Here is a 16535-nt window from a genome sequence, read left to right as displayed (position 1 = left end):
GGGCCTGGCCCTCACCCCTGCGTCCTCTCTCTCAGAACCTGATACACCAGTGACTGATACACCAGCTCATGTGTCCCTCCCTGAGCCTCAGTTTCTCTGTCTGTGGGCTGGGCGCCTCCAAGGATTGGGGATCCTAAGATGAGGCCTGGAGGCTCCGGGGCAGGGTGGGTGCGGCAGGGGACTCTGCAGTGGGACGGGGCTGACCTCTTCTCTCCTCTTAGTCTGCAATGACGAGAACCCATGCGAAGGCATGAGCCGGCATGCCACCTTCGAGAACTTTGGCATGGCCTTCCTCACACTCTTCCAGGTCTCCACTGGCGACAACTGGAATGGGATCATGAAGGTACCCGTGGGCAGGCTGGGGAGGGAGCAGTCGGTCTGGGTTCTGGGGGTGAGGGTCCTGACAGCTAGGGCTCTTGGGCCCCCTGCCTGCCCGGCGCCCTGCTGCACATGGGAGGGGACTGCAGGGCACCTGCCTGGGGCTCCGCAGCGCAGCGAGGCGGAGAGGAGCCCAGAAAGCGTTCTCTGCCAACCCCTGCCTGCTGCTCTGCGATCAGTGCTCGGATCTAGGGGACACGACTCGCCCGGGGCCAGAGGGAACCAGGGGCCCACAGCCCAGGGCGGGGGGCTGCAGGCGGTGCCCCTCCTTGCTGTGGCCCATGCCCTGGGCCTGGACTGGGCAGGGCGGCAGGGCTCACGGAGGGTGGACATGAGCCCCCCACCGCGGCCCTCATGGACCCTCACCCCCGGGGCAGGACACGTTGCGGGACTGCACCCATGACGAGCGCAGCTGCCTGAGCAGCCTGCAGTTCGTGTCGCCGCTGTACTTCGTCAGCTTCGTGCTCACGGCCCAGTTCGTGCTCATCAACGTGGTGGTGGCCGTGCTCATGAAGCACCTGGACGACAGCAACAAGGAGGCCCAGGAGGACGCCGAGATGGATGCCGAGCTGGAGCTCGAGATGGCCCACGGCCTGGGGCCCAGCCCGCGGCCCCCCAGCAGCTCCCCGGGGGCGCCCGGCCGAGGCCCAGGCGGGGCGGGCGGCGGTGGCGGGGGCGACCCCGAGGGCCGTCTGTGCCGGCGCTGCTACTCTCCGGCCCAGGTGGGCAGGGGTGCAGAGGGCGGCACCACGGGGCTGCAGGGGCGCTGGGCCTCCGAGGCCTCGGGCAGAGACCTTGGTGGTTTGGGGCCCTGCCCTGCTCAGCTCCGTTGAAGGGGTGACCCCTGTGCCAAGGGGGTCGGGCCCCGCCCACCCCGCAGTCCCCGGACCCGGCCGATAATCCCGCCTGTCCCCACCCCGTCCCCGTCCGCCTAGGAGAACCTGTGGCTGGACAGCGTCTCTTTAATCATCAAGGACTCCTTGGAGGGGGAGCTGACCATCATTGACAACCTGTCTGGCTCCATCTTCCATCACTACTCCTCGCCGGCCGGCTGTGAGAAGTGTCACCATGACAAGCAAGAGGTAGGGTCAGCCTCGGAGGGAGTTGGTACCTCGTTTGGGGTGGGGGGGCAGCCTGAGGGAAGAGCCTGGGCCGACGTGACCATCACTGTTCAGCTTTGAGGGGACTCTGCATCTGGGGGCCAGTGGGCCAGCTTTGGAGCTCATAGCCCCCGGCCACCCAACACGGGCCTGGCACTGTGCCGACTGTGACACCCTCGTGTTGTCCTCTCCCCCTGCCCAGACTGGGCCCCTGTGCATGGTGGCATGGTGTCCGTACTGGCAGATCTCTGCACCTCTGACCATCTGCCTGTGTCTTTCTGGAGGACCAGGCTGGCCCCATCCCAGCCTCAGGGGTGACATGAAGTGGCCACCTCTCCCTGCAGGTGCAGCTGGCCGAGACGGAGGCCTTCTCCCTAAACTCAGACAAGTCCTCCTCCATCCTGCTGGGTGATGATCTGAGTCTCGAGGATCCCACAGCCTGCCCAGTCGGCCCCAAAGACAGCAGGGTGAGCGGTCCCAGTGGGTGGCTGGGGCTGTCCCTGCAAGCTGACACTGCTTCTTGCAAGTGCACCGAAATCTGAGCGGCACTTGCTGTGTGGCAGGCCCTCATCTCTTGTTGGTCAGATGAGGGCAGTGGGGCTCAGAGAGGTGGAGTGATTTACCTGAAGTCACACAGCAACAGGCCCAGCCAGGGCCCCCAGGCATGGCATTCTGTGGCCTCAGCCGCTCCCTGTTTCTTTGGATATTTTTTATTCATTTAATGGGGGTTGTCCCAGGCAGGACAAAGTCACCAGTGGTTGGGGTACGGGGGTCGGGTGTGAGGCTGAAGAGAACCGAGAAGTCACACCAGATGCAAGCACTTATTGTGTGCCAGGCATTTGTACTCTGTATCCCAGCTCCCCCCCCCCCCTTTTTTAAGATTTTTAAAAAAATCATTTATGAAAGACACACAAAGAGAGGCAGAGACACAGGTAGAGGGAGAAGCAGGCCCCCTGTGGGGATCACGCCCTGAGTTGAAGGCAGACGCTCAACCACTGAGCCACCCAGGTGTCCCTCTCAACTCTTGGCATTAGGGATGATCTGGTCCCATTTAGCACTTGAGGAAATGGGGGGGCTCTGAGGAGCGGAGCGGCTTCCCACCTCACACAGCTGGAATGGCAGAGCAGGGAGGCCAACCCTGGGGCTGGCCCCCAACCTCTACCCCTGAGGTAGGCTGTCTGGGGAGGCCTGGAGGCCGGGAAGGGCCACTGTGTTCATCTTGCAGACTCGGGCAGGAGAGGTGTGCCGCTGGGCTCGTGAGCTCAAGGCCGAGCTGTAAGAGGAGCTGTGGAGGGGGTGGGCCCTGCCTGGCCTGAGGTAGGGATGCGGTGGCCCTGCAGAGGACAGCCTCTTTCCCCCAGACTCCCAGGACAGCCTGGGTTTTGCACCACTGTCCCCTGGGCCATGCTCCATCTGCTCTATCTTCCAGTCCACTCCCTGCCCTCTCCAGCACCCCCCAACAGCTGGTAGCTCCTGTACACCCCCCCACCCCACCCAGCCCCTTTCTGCATTTCCCTGCATCCTTGTGCTGCTCTTCCACACAGGATGTTGGAGTGAGCCAGCCACTCCTGGGCCTGGTTGGGCCTCGGCGAGTGTAGTGTGGTATTTATTCTAGACTCGTGGGGGGCGGAGGGGAGGTCCATCTGCCTTGGAAGGGGGCACTGAGGCAGCTTTAGAGGAGCTTGCTGGGTGTAGGGGTCACTGGGCAGCAGGGCTGAGGAAGGGCTGGGCCCAGGGAGTGGCGGAAGGACTGCCAGGCGGCTTCCGGGTGCTAGACCCAGGAAGGAGGGCTTGCTCTCTTCTTCATGGATGTGGAAGCTGAGGCTCGGCAAAGGGAAAGGGCCTGCCCATGCTCACAGGGAGGCCCCTGCAGCCGCTCCACCTGTCTTCTGATGCCTTCACCAGCCTGGACTTGACTTCTGCACTGGGCCCGTGTCTGTACCAGGCACTTGGCTACAGAGACAAGGGAGACCCTTGGGATCTCAGGGCCTTGTGAAGAATGAGCAGGAAAACTGTAGCCTGCCTGGGACACCAGAGTGGGCTTCCTGGAGGCGGGGCCCTTTCACCTGGGTTCTGGAAGATGACCATTGTTGGCCAGGTGGAAGAGGCCAGGAGAAGGCCATCTTGGGCAATGAGAGTGGCCTGAGCAAAGGGCTGTGGGTTAGGCTCACTTTATGGCAGGCTCGGCCTCTGTCCCCCTGTCACTACTCTAACCCATCCACCTCCCTTTCCTGCAGGGTGAGCCAGACACACCTGAGCCCATGCAGGTAGAAGAGGTGGGCGAATGCTTCTTCCCCTTGTCCAACACGGCTGTCTCGTCGGATCCTGAGAACTTCCTGTGGGAGAAGGAGGCGGTCCCATCCAATCCCGTCCGGTCCTGGCTGAAACAGGAGAGTAGCCGAGGTGAGGGGGGGAGCCCCCGCCAGCTCCCCACAGCCCCACTCTCTGGCAGCTGCTCCAGAGAGGCAGGCTGGCTGACTGGCTGTTTTCCTTAGTGTCTCTGCCCAAACAATTATATTGAGTCCAGAAAGAACCAGATGGTAACAGACAATAAAAGATGGGGCTCTCAGGTCTGATATAACAATGATGAAAGATCAAGAGCCAGATAATACAGAGAGGTGAGATGATAATCATCTAGCAACCTGGTCTAATGGGAGATTCATGCTGAGCTCCTGGGAGCTGTGGTGAAAAGGGAAACCCGTCACACAGAGCTCTCATTAAGCAGAAGGAAAGCTGCCAAATTATTGCGGTATTTTTCTAGAGCTGAATTTGAGAGGTGTTTAATCCCACAGATCTTCACACAAGGTGATGCTGAACAACAGAAAGCCAGTTGTAAAATGTCCTGAAGTTTATCCTTCGGGCCTATCCTCAGCATCTTGTGTTTGTGCTCTGGGCTTGGCTGGGCTGTGGGCACGAAGACAGAGGACCGAGTTCACTTGTTCCATCCCTCGGGCTCAGCTTCACCTCCAGGCCTCTGAGAGGGTGATGGGAATCCGGTTCCACAGTACTGGTTGGGGAAGAGGGCAGAGAGATGAGTTCAGCAGTAGAGAGGTCCCCCCCACCCCAAGACCCTGAGCTCACCCCAGGTACTTCCTGGGAGGCCTGGCTTCGAGCACCTTCCAGGAACTGGAGGTGGAGAGACTTTTCCAAGGACTCTCCCTAAAGCCAAGGGCTTGGTGGCTGAGGTGCCAAGACCCCAGACTTCCTGGACCAGAGTCAGGGTGCAGGACCCAAGAGCCATTCTGATCGAAAGCCATCCCCTTTAGCTAAGCATTCATCTGTGTATTCCTTAAGTAATAAGATGACATAGAATAGGAACCCGTCCTCCTCCCTACCTCCTCACCCCCTGCTGGGGACATTCAAGCTATCCAGCCCCTTTGACCCTGTCCCCTCTCTACCCCTAGCAGAGCAGACCAGACAGGTCCAGCAGCCTTCTATCTGCTCTGCCCGTCCAGTGCAGTGCCCACCCTGCCTGCCATCCCGGAGGGGCCCCCAGGTCTGGCTGCACCGTGTGAGGTGTCAGGCCCCGGGGTGGCTAATCATAGCAAGCGTCTGCTGTGCCCCTTGTCCTGAGCTGGGAGCCCCACAGCTGCTGCCTGTTCTTATAACCTTCCCTCCACTCTACCCTCTTGAGGTAGGCCTGGTTTCCCTGTTTTGCAGAGGAAGGAACCCAGGGGTCCTTGAGCCTGGGTCCACTGGCTCCAAAAACTTGTCTTTGCCCAGTGGCCAGGAAATCAGAGGGTCTGGCTCAGTATTTCTTTCTGGCTTTTGCAATGGAGACACCAACTCTCAGAGAGGGAGACTGACGCATGGTTTCACAGCCACCAGCCTGAGCCCGCTCCCTGCTCTCTTCTGCCTCCCCAGCTGCACCCCCGAGTCCCTTCTCCCCGGATGCCTCCAGCCCGCTTCTGCCCATGCCTGCGGAGTTCTTCCACCCTGCTGTGTCTGCCAGCCAGAAAGGGCAGGACAAGGGTGCTGGCGCTGGGACTCTCCCCAAGATCGCCCTGCAGGGCTCCTGGGCATCCCTGCGGTCGCCGAGTGTCAACTGCACCCTCCTCCGGCAGGTACGGGCACCTCCCCGTCTCCAGGAGCTTTCCTGGCGGGGGACATCTGAGTGGGGCCTTGAGGTCCAGGTGGAGATGGAGGGGCCAGTCTGGGGGATGGGAGGTCTGGCCTGCAGGGCCAGCTCTACTGCACTGGCCAGGGCTGCCTCCTGGGCATGCAGAAGGCACGGAGCACAGAGCAGAAAGGCCAGCAGAGCCAACAGCCCCACGCGTGGGTGGGGTTCCCTGGGCTCAGGGAGAAGCAGGAGCTGCCCTGGCTCCCACAGTATGGTGGAAGCAGAGCCAGGCCTAGAGCTAGTCCACCTGCTGACCCCAGCTATGTGCCAGGCTGTGTGCCAGGCTCGGAGGCCACAGCAGGCCACAGAATATGAAATCCCCCTCTCGTGGCTTACACGGTATTATTCAGTGTAGGCGTTGCAGGGCTGCGAGAGGAGAGATGGTAAGCCAGAACACGTGCGTAAAGAGCATAGTCTTTGAGAGCGACACATGCTAGGGAGGACACTGCACCAGGAAGGGGCTGTGGGGGAGCAGTTCGAGGCGCTGGGAAGGCCGTGAGGGGTGAGGTACAGGGGCGTCTGGCAAGAGTTCCAGGCAGCAGTGGCGGGTCTGAGGGGTGGGGTGGAGGGTGGGGAGAGTGAGGGGGGCATGGTGGGAAGAAAGGTCCCGGAGGCTGGAATGGGGTCCTCAGGCCAGTGTGGGTGCGCTGCGGCGGGAGGCGGGAGGGCGCGGAGCCCGCCAGCCGCCAGCAACCCCGGGGTGGGGTGCGGTGCGGTGCGGGGAGCGAGGAGGGGCCGGGCAGCGCCCCCCAGCAGCGGCCTGCAGCCCCCGCCTCCCCCGCCCCGCCCCAGGCCACAGGGAGCGACACGTCGCTGGAGGCCAGCCGCAGCAGCTCGGCCGGCAGCCTGCAGACCACGCTGGAGGACAGCCTGACCCTGAGCGACAGCCCCCGGCGCGCCCTGGGGCCGCCCGCCGCCGCCGCCCCCCCGGGCCCCCGCGCCGGCCCGTCGCCCGCCGCCCGCCGCCCCAGCCTGCGCGGCCGCGGCCCGTTCAGCCTGCGGGGCCTGCGCGCGCACCAGCGCAGCCACAGCAGCGGCGGCTCCACCAGCCCGGGCTGCACGCGGCGCGACTCCTTGGACGCGTCGGACGAGGAGGGCGCGGGCGGCCGCGGCGGCGCGGGCGGGGAGCCCTCGGAGGCGCTCAGCAGCCTGTCGCTCACCGCCCTGTTCGCGCCGCCGCCGCCGGGGCTCCCGGGCGCGCGCCGCTCCAGCAGCACCAGCAGCCTGGCCGCGCCCGCGCCCCGCGCCCCCGCCCCCGCCCCGCCCCGCGGCCCGGCCCCGAGCCCCTCCTCGTCCTGGGCGCCGGAGCGCAGCAAGGCGGCGGCGGCCCCGGCCCCGGCCCCGGCCCCGACGGCCTCCCCCGAGCCGCAGCCCGGCCCCGGCCCCGGCCCCGAGCAGCGGCAGGCGGGCGCCGCGGCGGGCAAGCGGAAGAGATGAAGGCCGCGGGGCGGGGCGGGGGCGCGCCCCGTCTCACCTTGTCTTACCTCAGGGGCCGGGGGCGCACCCCGGGGTCGCGCAGGGGCCGGGCCAGGCCGCCGAGAGGGGGGCCCTGGCGGGTCCGGGTGAGCCGAGCCCCCGCCGCGGCCCTGCCCGTGCACGCGCGCGCACACACACATATATATATGCATATAGAGAGAGAGACAGACATATATATTTATTTATTTTTTTTACCGAGAGCTTATGATTTCCAGAAAGTGCTAAAGTTGGGGGCGGGGGTGCGGGCCGGCCGCCAGGCAGGGCTTTTGCCCGACGCTGAAGGACCCGGCCGACCTACCCCAGGGCAGGTGGTCCCGCGGGGGTGTCAGCAGCCGAGCTCTTTGGTACGTCCCCTGGGCTGGGAGGAGCGGAGGAGATGCTCTCAGGCCTCTGAAGTTCCTGTGGCTGGGGAGACAGGCTCCCAAGAGGTGAAATTCAGGGTGCGTTCTTTTCTTTTCCTTTAACGAAGAAGCGCCGCTAAGATCCCCCCCCCGCCCCCACGTATCGGGGTGTCTGTCTTGTTCCTGACTGTCTAGTTGTTGTGAGCAGTCTTTTGTAGATGCCCCAGAGCACACTCTTAGTCAACCAGTTAGATGTATTTCTTTAGAAAAATCAGAGGTGAATAGTCGTAATTTCTTAGGGCAGGGGTGGGGGGTGGAGGGCAGCTCGGGGAGGCTGGGCAGGGGGCTCAGCCAGGGGGCAGGGCACCTCCAGGGGTGGGGGTCTGCTGTGGCTCTGCCCCCCCCCAGGAAGACCGAGGGTGGGCACGGAGGCAGCAGGAAAGAGGAGGGGTAGAGGGTACTGAGCAGGGCGGGAGATGCCTGGAAATCAGGGGGGCCCGTGGTCTGTGCCGGCTGATGCCCTGCGGGCGCCCTGGGCTAATGCAGCCAGCGGTGGCGGGTGGTCGTTTCTTACCACCTTTTATCCTCCAGGTGGACCCTGAGCCAGGAGGTCATGCCACCCCACCCCGCGGGCCCCCAGGCATCTCTGCCCCCTCCAGTGGAGTTCAGGGGAAGGAGTTCAGGGAAGGGGGACCTGACAGGATTGTAAGCAGGGGTGAGGGCACCTGCTAGCCCTGGGACCAGCCTCACTCCCCTGCCCCCCATCATTTTCACAGGCTGCAGATCAGGTTTCACTCTAGCCGTGCTTCCCAAGTGGGTGCACAGATGACTCTTTTTTATTTGAATAGTTATGCATCCCCCCCCCCCCCCGTATTTATTAGGAAATAAACAGTCCATTGAGCCCATGACTTCACAGACATTGCTTAGGTCAAGGGTAAGTTTTCAGAAGTGATTGGATTCAGGGTCACCTTAAGACGATTGGGAACGTGGTGGTACAGGTGGTCTGCAGACAGGCAGCGCCCTGGGGCGGGAAAGGCTGCGAGTTTGGGAGACGCTACACTTCCAGCAATAACCAGGCCCTTTGCCTTTGTGGGACCTCCTCGAGATGGCTTCAGCTGGGCCCAGCTGCAGGGACCTGGTCCTCTTTCCCAAACCCTGACCTTACAGAACTTGCCTTCGGGTCAGGCTGGCAAGTGGAACCGGGTGGTTGGCTGCGTGGATGGGCTCCGGGTGTCTTCTGGGTGCTTGGGGCCTGGGCACTGCTGCAGAGGGAGGAGGCAGCGAGGGACGCAGGCTTGGTGGTCTGCTGAGCCCTGCCCTTAGGAGCTGGTGGCGGGGTGGGGAAGGGTGGGCAGGCCCACTTCCCACACGAGGAATTGAGCCCTGGAGAGGTTAAGGTGGCTGGCAGCCCAGGATCCCTCAGTGCCCTGGCAGCAGAGTCTGCAGTCCAGCAGGGGGCCAGAACCTGATTATGTGGGATGTGGAAAAGTGCACCCAGCAGTTAAAAGGCGTGGGTTCAGAAGGCAAAACCTGCCCGGGGGTCTCTGCTGGCACCACGGCTGGGCCAGCATGGTGGCCAGACCCGCATCAGCCCTTGAACCTCGGGAGCTTGGCTCTCCTCCCCTAGAAGTGGGGGTGGTGGGCCCCTGGGAGGATACCAGGTGATCCCCGAGCACTGAACCCCCTCCCAGGATGCAGCCTCGGTGGGGGGGCTGTTGGGGAGCAGGTAGGCCTGGGGTCGCGTCCTCCTTGGCCCCAGCCCACCTTGTGCTGCTTCCCTTGCCATGTTGGGTTGTGACAGGGGTGCTCATCCGGGGAAGAAGAGGGCGTAGGGAGCTCTGTCTCCCCCTCCCTCCCCGCACATGCACGTGAGGTGTGCACGTCAGCGCGTTCCTGGAGGGACATGAGTGCTGGAACTCCGGAGGGGAACGTGTGACCTGGAAAGACCAAATAGAGGACGGATTGGGGCTCAAGGGGTTGGCCTCTGACACCTGTCAACAGCGTCCATTTTAATGTGTCATCTTTAATCTGCGTGGCAGCTCTGAGCGGTGTGCCCTGCTGTTCCACGCACGGACCGGGAAGTGACTTTCCCGGCGTCACCAGGTGATAAGCGGCTGGGCAGGGAACGCATCCTGGTGTGTCCCACATGAAGCCATCCCCTTACGCTGAACCGGTGTCCCCGGATGAGCAGACACGTGGGGAGGACAGGCTAGGCAAAGGGACTGGCCCGAGCGGAGCTGACAGGCTAGAGCAGGGTGTGTCTAGCGGTGGGAATAGCTGAAGGGAGAGGCTGGCTTGGGGGGTGCGCTGCGGGGCTGTGGTCGTGGGAGGTGGGGCGTATTCCTGGAGGGCTCCGGATGCTGTTCCCAGGCCCTTGGCTTTGTTTCTGGGAGCACAGGAGTTAGGGGGTCAGGGGAGCTGTGACTGGCTGGTTCGGACAAGCCAAAATGGATAAGGGTTGGGTGAGTGGCCCCTCTGCCCTCCTGATCCTGGGACCTGTTCATCACAAAAGCACAAACTTACCCTAACTCACACAGATCTGGCCCCAGCGAGAGTGGGGAACTTGGTGCCCGATACCCCAAGCCATCTGTTTGCGGGGCTGTACAGAGTGGTGGCTGCAGGCACCGTGGCATCTGCACAGATGGACCTGTAACCTGCCGGGGCCAAACCCTCTTCCTGTCCCCTGCCCGGCCTTCTTTGCACCTGGCAGCCCCCTAAAGAATGAAGTGGGCACAGTATCAGCCTGTCGGCCCGTCTTCCCCCCCAGATCCTTCCCGTAGAGCCTTTTGTTTCCAGGGCCACCTCCGGCCCTCTTTGCTGCGCTGTGTAAGGGCTTGGGGTCTTAGAAGCCGCTCTTTAGCCCAGATACACATACTCTTTTTGTCCTCGTGCAATAATCAGTGTTCCTGGTGGAGCCTGGGCTTAGCTGGGGCCTGGGGGCCTTCCTCCTCCAGGAAGCCCTCAGCCTGGCCCTGCTGCCGTGACTACCGCACTCCGAGTGGCTGTACAGTTTCTATGGTGTGAATGAACTTCCCTCCTAGTTGCTGACGGCACTGGTCCCTGCTGGCCCAGATGGCCCGGGCATAGAGAAACCAAGTGGCAGCTGCCACCATGTTGTTTTGAATAAAAACCCAGAAGCCTATTTCAGAAAATTTCCATGTGCCTGTGCTGTTCTTTCTTTTGCACGATGGGTGCCGAACTGGGGGCTTCCCCGGGGTGGGCTGGTGATAGGTTCTCCATTATGTTTCAGCTGTGGGGCCTGGGTGTCTGGGACCTAGATTAAAGCCACAGGGAAGAGTCCTCTCACAGCTGGGGTCTGCTGGGCTGGGGGAGGCAGAGCCTGGCTCTCACGCTCTGGTTCTGTAGCTAAGATGCTGGAACTGTGTGGGAGGGTCACACGGGAGTAATAGTCTATTTACCTTTTGCACTGTTAACGGAATTCCTATTATGAGTATTATTAGGATTCTCTTGGCTGCAAAGGACAAAAACCCAACTTGAATGAGCTTAAGAATATAAGAAAAAAAGCCAGAGAGATGAGAGAGAGAAGGAAAAGAGAGGAAAGAAGAAAACAACTTAGTGGTTTTTTTTTTAAGATTTTATTTATTCATGAGAGAGAGAGAGAAGCAGAGACACAGTAAGAGGGAGAAGCAAGCTCCCCGCAGGGAGGCCGATGCGGAACTCGATCCCAGGACCCCGGGATCATGACCTGAGCCAGAGGCAGATGCTCAGCCACTGAACTACCCAGGTGCCCAACTTAGTGGTTCAAGTAGCTAAAAACCCCAGAGGTAGTGTTGGCTTCAGGTGCAGTTGTATCAAGGGCTCCAGCTATGTTCCTAGGACACAGTCTCCACCTCCTGGATCTGCTTCCTTCTACATTTGCTCCCCTCCTCTTCTAGTGGCCACCAGCAGCCCAGGCCTGGGGCCTGTGTACCCATCCCCAGGTGGATGAAAGCTTCTCTCCCTGGCGGTCTGGCAAGGTCCATGGACTCTCATCAGTTGACTTGGGCGTGTGCCATGGAGATGTTCTGAATGGCCAGGCGTGAACTCTGGGATCCAGGGATGGGGGTGACGCACCTGCCTAAGAGCAGGAAAGGGACAAACTGCCCGAGAATGATTGCTGTGCACTTGCTGGGAGGAGGGAATACGTCAGGCCTGGCACTTTGTCCCTGGGGAGGGCAGCTGTCACTGCTGTCCTCCTAGGTGAGCCAAGAGGCCCAGAGAGGTCCAGACATCAACAGACTATGAGAGCAGAACAGCCAAGCTGATGGCCAGAGGGCCTCCCTGTCCCCACCAGCCTCGTCGGGCCTCTTGTCCCCCTTATGTGGCCTTTCTCTGCTCTTCAGGGACATGGCCGGACAGGGACGGGAGACACCAGGATGGGGTATGACCTCCAGTGCAGGAGCTCCATCGTGGAGGCCCCGCCCACTCTGGAGGACTGGGTGAGCTGAGGCCACGCTTAGTCCTCTCACCCCCATGCTCCCTGTTTTTGCCTTGTGACCCCCTTCTGGTGGCTGCTGCTGCTCTTGGAGCTGATAGAGAAAGGACCATCCAGGATCCTCAGAGGGACCGGGACGCTGTGTTCCAGGCTGACTGCCAGCCCTCACAGAGCACTGGGCTTTCCTGCTCTGGGGGCCTCAGGGGACATCTCAGCGGCCTTTCTATCCGGCATCTGCCTCCTTGCAGACAAAGCAGTGGGGCGCAGGGAGCGAGGGCACACCAGGAGGCTCATGCACGCATGAGGCCTGCACACCTGAGCACAGGCACCCACATCTGCTACGGTGCCTGAGTCTGTGAGAGCAGACCCGGCTCCAGCTCCTGGGCTGCCTGCCTTCATCCAGACGGGGATCTCACCCTCATTTTCACGTGAGAAAGCTGGGCCCGGCGGACCCCTACCGAGCAGGCCACGGCTTGAGTCCAAGTGCGGCCCACGCCTCTGGACCGCAGGACCCTGGGCCAGCCAGCTCCCCACCCTGAGCCTCATTCCTCACCTGTGAGGCTTGGCTTAACCTCCCAGCTGGGGCTCTTGGGCCAAGAGGTCCCCCTCCTGGGGAGGCCCTGGTTCCAGCCCCTGCTCTCCCAGCCCCTTGAGACAGTGCTCCTGGATTTCCCCACCTGGCACCTCCCAAGATGGCCTTCCCCAATCACCCAGGCTCCTGCCAATAACCAGGGCACCGGCCTGGACTCCTCGCTCTGCGTTGGGCTGCCTTTCCACCTGCTGTGACCTCTCCGGAGCACCTTTCCTCCTCTCCCCACTCTGCTGCCTGCTAAGTCTCATCGTTGGGGGTGACCCTGCATGGTCACAGACCTCCCAGGGCCAGGACCAGCTCCATAGCCCCCAGCAGCCAACACCGTGTTCCCACCAGGCCCAGGGGACCCCTCACTTCTCCACGGCTCTGGGCCACCCATGAGATCAAGTCCTGACCCCTCGGTGGGCACACCCCCATCATCGCAGCTCCCCTTCCAGTCTTCACTCCTGTGGTCCCCGTCCTCCTCCTGCCACCTGTTCTGGGACGCTTGCAGCAGACCTGCCCTCGCCTGTCCTTTCCCAGGCCTTTCCCTCCCTCTGAGGGCCACACCCCTACCCGCAGCCCAGGCTTCTCTGCCTGTCACCTTGCCCCTCTGCCTGCCAGAGGAAGGGCCCAGGTCTGGGTCAAGAGAGGCAGGTGTACAGGGCCCCCTGCTCAGCGACAGACCAGAGGCCTCAGCACGCTCTGCTTCATTCCCTCCACTAATACTTGTGAGGATGAGGAGGTGACTAACAGTAGCTGGTGGGCCCTGAGCAGCTGGGTGCTGGGGCCACAGGGGAGAGCCCAGTGTGGCCCTGCCTGCAGTTCCTTCCACGTGGGCCCCATCCACTGTGCCCAGGCCCCACTGCTGGGGTGACCAGTGTCAGGGACACAGGCCTCATGGTGGTCACCCCTCGGCTGAGCGGTGTACTCTTTCTGTCCCAACTCTGTCTCAACACTGCCTTGGTCCTGAACACCTGAGCCTACACCCCATGTTCTATAGGACCAGGCCCACCTGCTAGCCTCACCTGTTCCCTTTCTCCCCCTCCCCCAGCTAACTCTTACTTTTCCCTTCAAGTCTCATCTCAAATGACACTTCTTCCAGGAAGCCTCCCCAGCTGTTCCATGGCTTTGTTTCCTGATTGAGTCCCAACCCTGAAGGTGGGGACCATAGCCCCTCCTGCCAGCCCAGAGCTTGGTGCCAGGCTGAGCCTCAGCAAATGTCAGCTACGTGCCTGAGTTTTGGAAACAGAAGAGATTCTGAGGACCAGTTAAACCCTTTCCTCATTTCTCTACGAGAGGAAACTGAGGCCCAGAGAGAAAGAACCGTGTGCTCTGGGTCACACAGGGAGGCCGTGCCAGGGATGACTGTCACCTGTAGGGCCCTGGTTCCCTCTAGAACTGCTGAGGCCACAGGGAGCAGAGCCCTGCTTTGTCTTCCTCTCCCTTACCCGTTAATAATGGGATTAAAGCGAATTGCTGCCAAGGAGACAGACTGACTTTAAAAAACAACAACCCAAGAACACTGAAACAGAGTGAGAAACTTCAGCCATCAGCACTTTTTACTTAGACCTGAATTCATGAATTTTAACCAAATAAGCACTGGCACGTGAGGTATTAATGTATGTCCCATTATGCAAAACCACTATTATGGCTGTAATGAAAATTAGATTCTGACTCGGTGGTGGCGTTCCAGGAGGGAGGCTTCCTCTGGTTTCCAGCGCTGTGACCTCGGATTGCCGTTGCCATGGTAACGTGGCTGCCTCCGGGACTGTGTGGACAGGAGGCTGGTCCTGTGGGGAAGGGCAGCTGACAAGGCTGGGCTGGCCTGGTTCGGACCTGCGGACCCCATATGTGGGCCAGGCCAGGGGAGCTCTGTTTCCTGGCCCCGCTGCTGGGGGCCCTGAACACCTGCCTGCACACCTGCGCACAGAGGCAGCCCCGAGCCTCTGAGGATGGTGGACAAGTCTCCAGGGGGAGGTGGTGAGATGGACAAAAACAGCAAACCCACAGTGCCCCTGGGCCACCTACATCCTTCTTGACTGTCCCTCCAGGGAGACATCCCTTCCATCCTTCAAATAGTATTTGCTGAGCACCTAGTACGAGCTAGGCCTGTGCCAGGTGCTGGGAAGTAATGACAGGTCCCGGCCCCCGTGAGCCTGCATCTCAGCGTGGGGACATAGAATCAAGGGCAAGCAGACGCACCAGTGAGGCTGTTTCACAGCCCTGCCAGTGCCAGGATGGCAATGGAGCAGGTGATGAGGGTGACAGGGAGTGACTGGGGAAGGGGGAGGGTCCTTCCCCCGGGGTGGTCAGGGACGGGCCTCTTGGGAAAGAGTCCAGTGAGCCATGGCCCAAAGGAGGAGGAGGAGACAGCCACACAGAGGCATCAGGGACCCTTCAGACAGTAGGGTGGCCGGATAAAAGAGGACGCGCAGTTAAATTTGAGTTTCACAGTTAAATTTTGAACTGCGAATAATATTTTAGTGAAAGTGTGCAATACTAGGGACGTGCTTACACTAAAAAGTAATCTGTTGCTTATCTGAAATTTGAATTCTTATTTGCTAAATCTGGCAGGCTGATCAGAGAGGGGAAAGGACTCACGTGGGGCCGCAGGCAGAAGAGGTGGGCTGCACGCTGGCCATACGCCTGCCCCGGTCACCCCAGCTCCTCACAGTCTCCCTGCCACTTTTGACCCTAGATCCCCTCTGACTCTGAGCCGAGAAATGCCCTGTGATCCCGTCTCTGTCTGCCCCACCCACGTGAGGACCCCTGGGTGCCCTGGGCCTCAGCCACCCATTCAGCTTCCTTTTTTTTTTTTTTTTAAGATTTTATTTATTTATTCATCAGAGACACAGAGAGAGAGAGGCAGAGACACAGGTGGGGGGAGGAGCAAGCTCCACGCAGGGAGCCCGACGTGGGACTCGATCCCAGGTCTCCAGGATCACACCCTGGGCCGAAGGCAGGTGCTAAACCGCTGAGCCACCCCGGCTGCCCCCCACTCAGCTTCCTGTCGGGTCCCCCTCACTCCGGCCTCCCACCCTGGGCTCCGTGGGCCTCAGCCCGCAGGCCCCAACTCGGGCGTTGCCACGTCAGGAAACTTCCTGCCAGCCCGGGCCATCCCCACGCTCGGCTGACTCTTCCTCAGGTCCTCACTGGGCTTCTAAATTTGCCATGTGTATTTTTGTATTGTGGCAAAATGCACATGAAACTTACCATTGTGACCATGTTTGAGTTGACACTGAGTGGCATTCCCACACACGATGCTGTGCCACTGTCACCACCACCCATCTCCAAAATGTTTCCTTTTCCCAGACCGAAGGTATCCCCTGCAAACAGCAGCTCCCCGGCCCTGCCCCCCCAGGTTCTGTCTCCATGACCCTGATGCCTCCGGGGACCTCATGTAAGTGAAATCACGGGGGTCAGACCCAAAGTCCCTCCTTTTGCAACTGGCTTACCTCACGGAGCAGCACGTCCTCAAGGTTCACCCACGGGGAACCATGTGTCAATTCCCTTCTGGGTCGGTGTCCTCCCGGTTTTCGGCTGAGGGATCACGGGATCGCTGCCCCACCAGGTTCTGGTTCTTTTTTTTTTTTTAAGATTTATTTATTTATTTATGCGGAGCACCCCGCTCATCCTGCAGCCCCGCACCGCACAGCTCCTCGCCGGGTCGAGAGCCGGGTGAAGACTAAGAGAGCTCCCGGGAGCTCATCCATGGGCCTCCTTCCCCACTTGCCCTTCCCCTCCCTGTCCTTTTGGCACCCTCTTGCCTCTTGCCTCAGAGGCCCTGTGTGGCCTTCCCTGCTGGTGCTCAAGACGTCCCGGCTTTTATTTCCAAAAGCCCAAAGGGGAGCTTGGTAAGTTTTCCAGGAGGGAGGAAGACAGAGGGGGAAGGGTTAGGCCTGCCCGGCCCCTCCAGCAGCTGAGCCCCAAATCCACTTGGGTGGGGCCTGGGGCTGTGGTCTGACCCCAACAGGAGTGGCCGTGGGGGGCATCTTTCTGGCCAAGAACCATGGGTCTGGACAACTTGAACCTGTAGGGCCCGCAGGCTCCAGGGGCAGAGGATCCGCCAGAGGCAAGCCCTGGGCGTGGGGGACAGCCCCAGAATGACTGA

The 16535-nt window shown here is 61.1% G+C and overlaps 1 protein-coding gene across 1 annotated transcript in view; it reads left to right on the top strand.

Moving 5' to 3' along the window:
• The window catches only part of CACNA1I (calcium voltage-gated channel subunit alpha1 I), a 112267-nt gene extending 105232 nt beyond the window's left edge, over nt 1–7035 (top strand). Inside the window, exons 31-38 of the mRNA XM_049115065.1 lie at nt 222–343; nt 756–1100; nt 1314–1460; nt 1823–1945; nt 3716–3881; nt 5343–5542; nt 6391–6828; nt 6907–7035. Of these exons, the coding sequence (XP_048971022.1) occupies nt 222–343; nt 756–1100; nt 1314–1460; nt 1823–1945; nt 3716–3881; nt 5343–5542; nt 6391–6828; nt 6907–7035 (1670 nt within the window). The remainder of the gene's footprint in view (nt 1–221; nt 344–755; nt 1101–1313; nt 1461–1822; nt 1946–3715; nt 3882–5342; nt 5543–6390; nt 6829–6906) is intronic.
• The last annotated feature ends 9500 nt before the right edge of the window (nt 7036–16535 follow it).

Source organism: Canis lupus, chromosome 10, assembly GCF_003254725.2.
Source record: "Canis lupus dingo isolate Sandy chromosome 10, ASM325472v2, whole genome shotgun sequence".
NCBI classification, from domain to species: Eukaryota; Metazoa; Chordata; class Mammalia; order Carnivora; family Canidae; genus Canis; species Canis lupus.
Note: the sequence above shows the minus strand (reverse complement) of the source record. Positions and strands in the feature narration are given on the sequence as shown.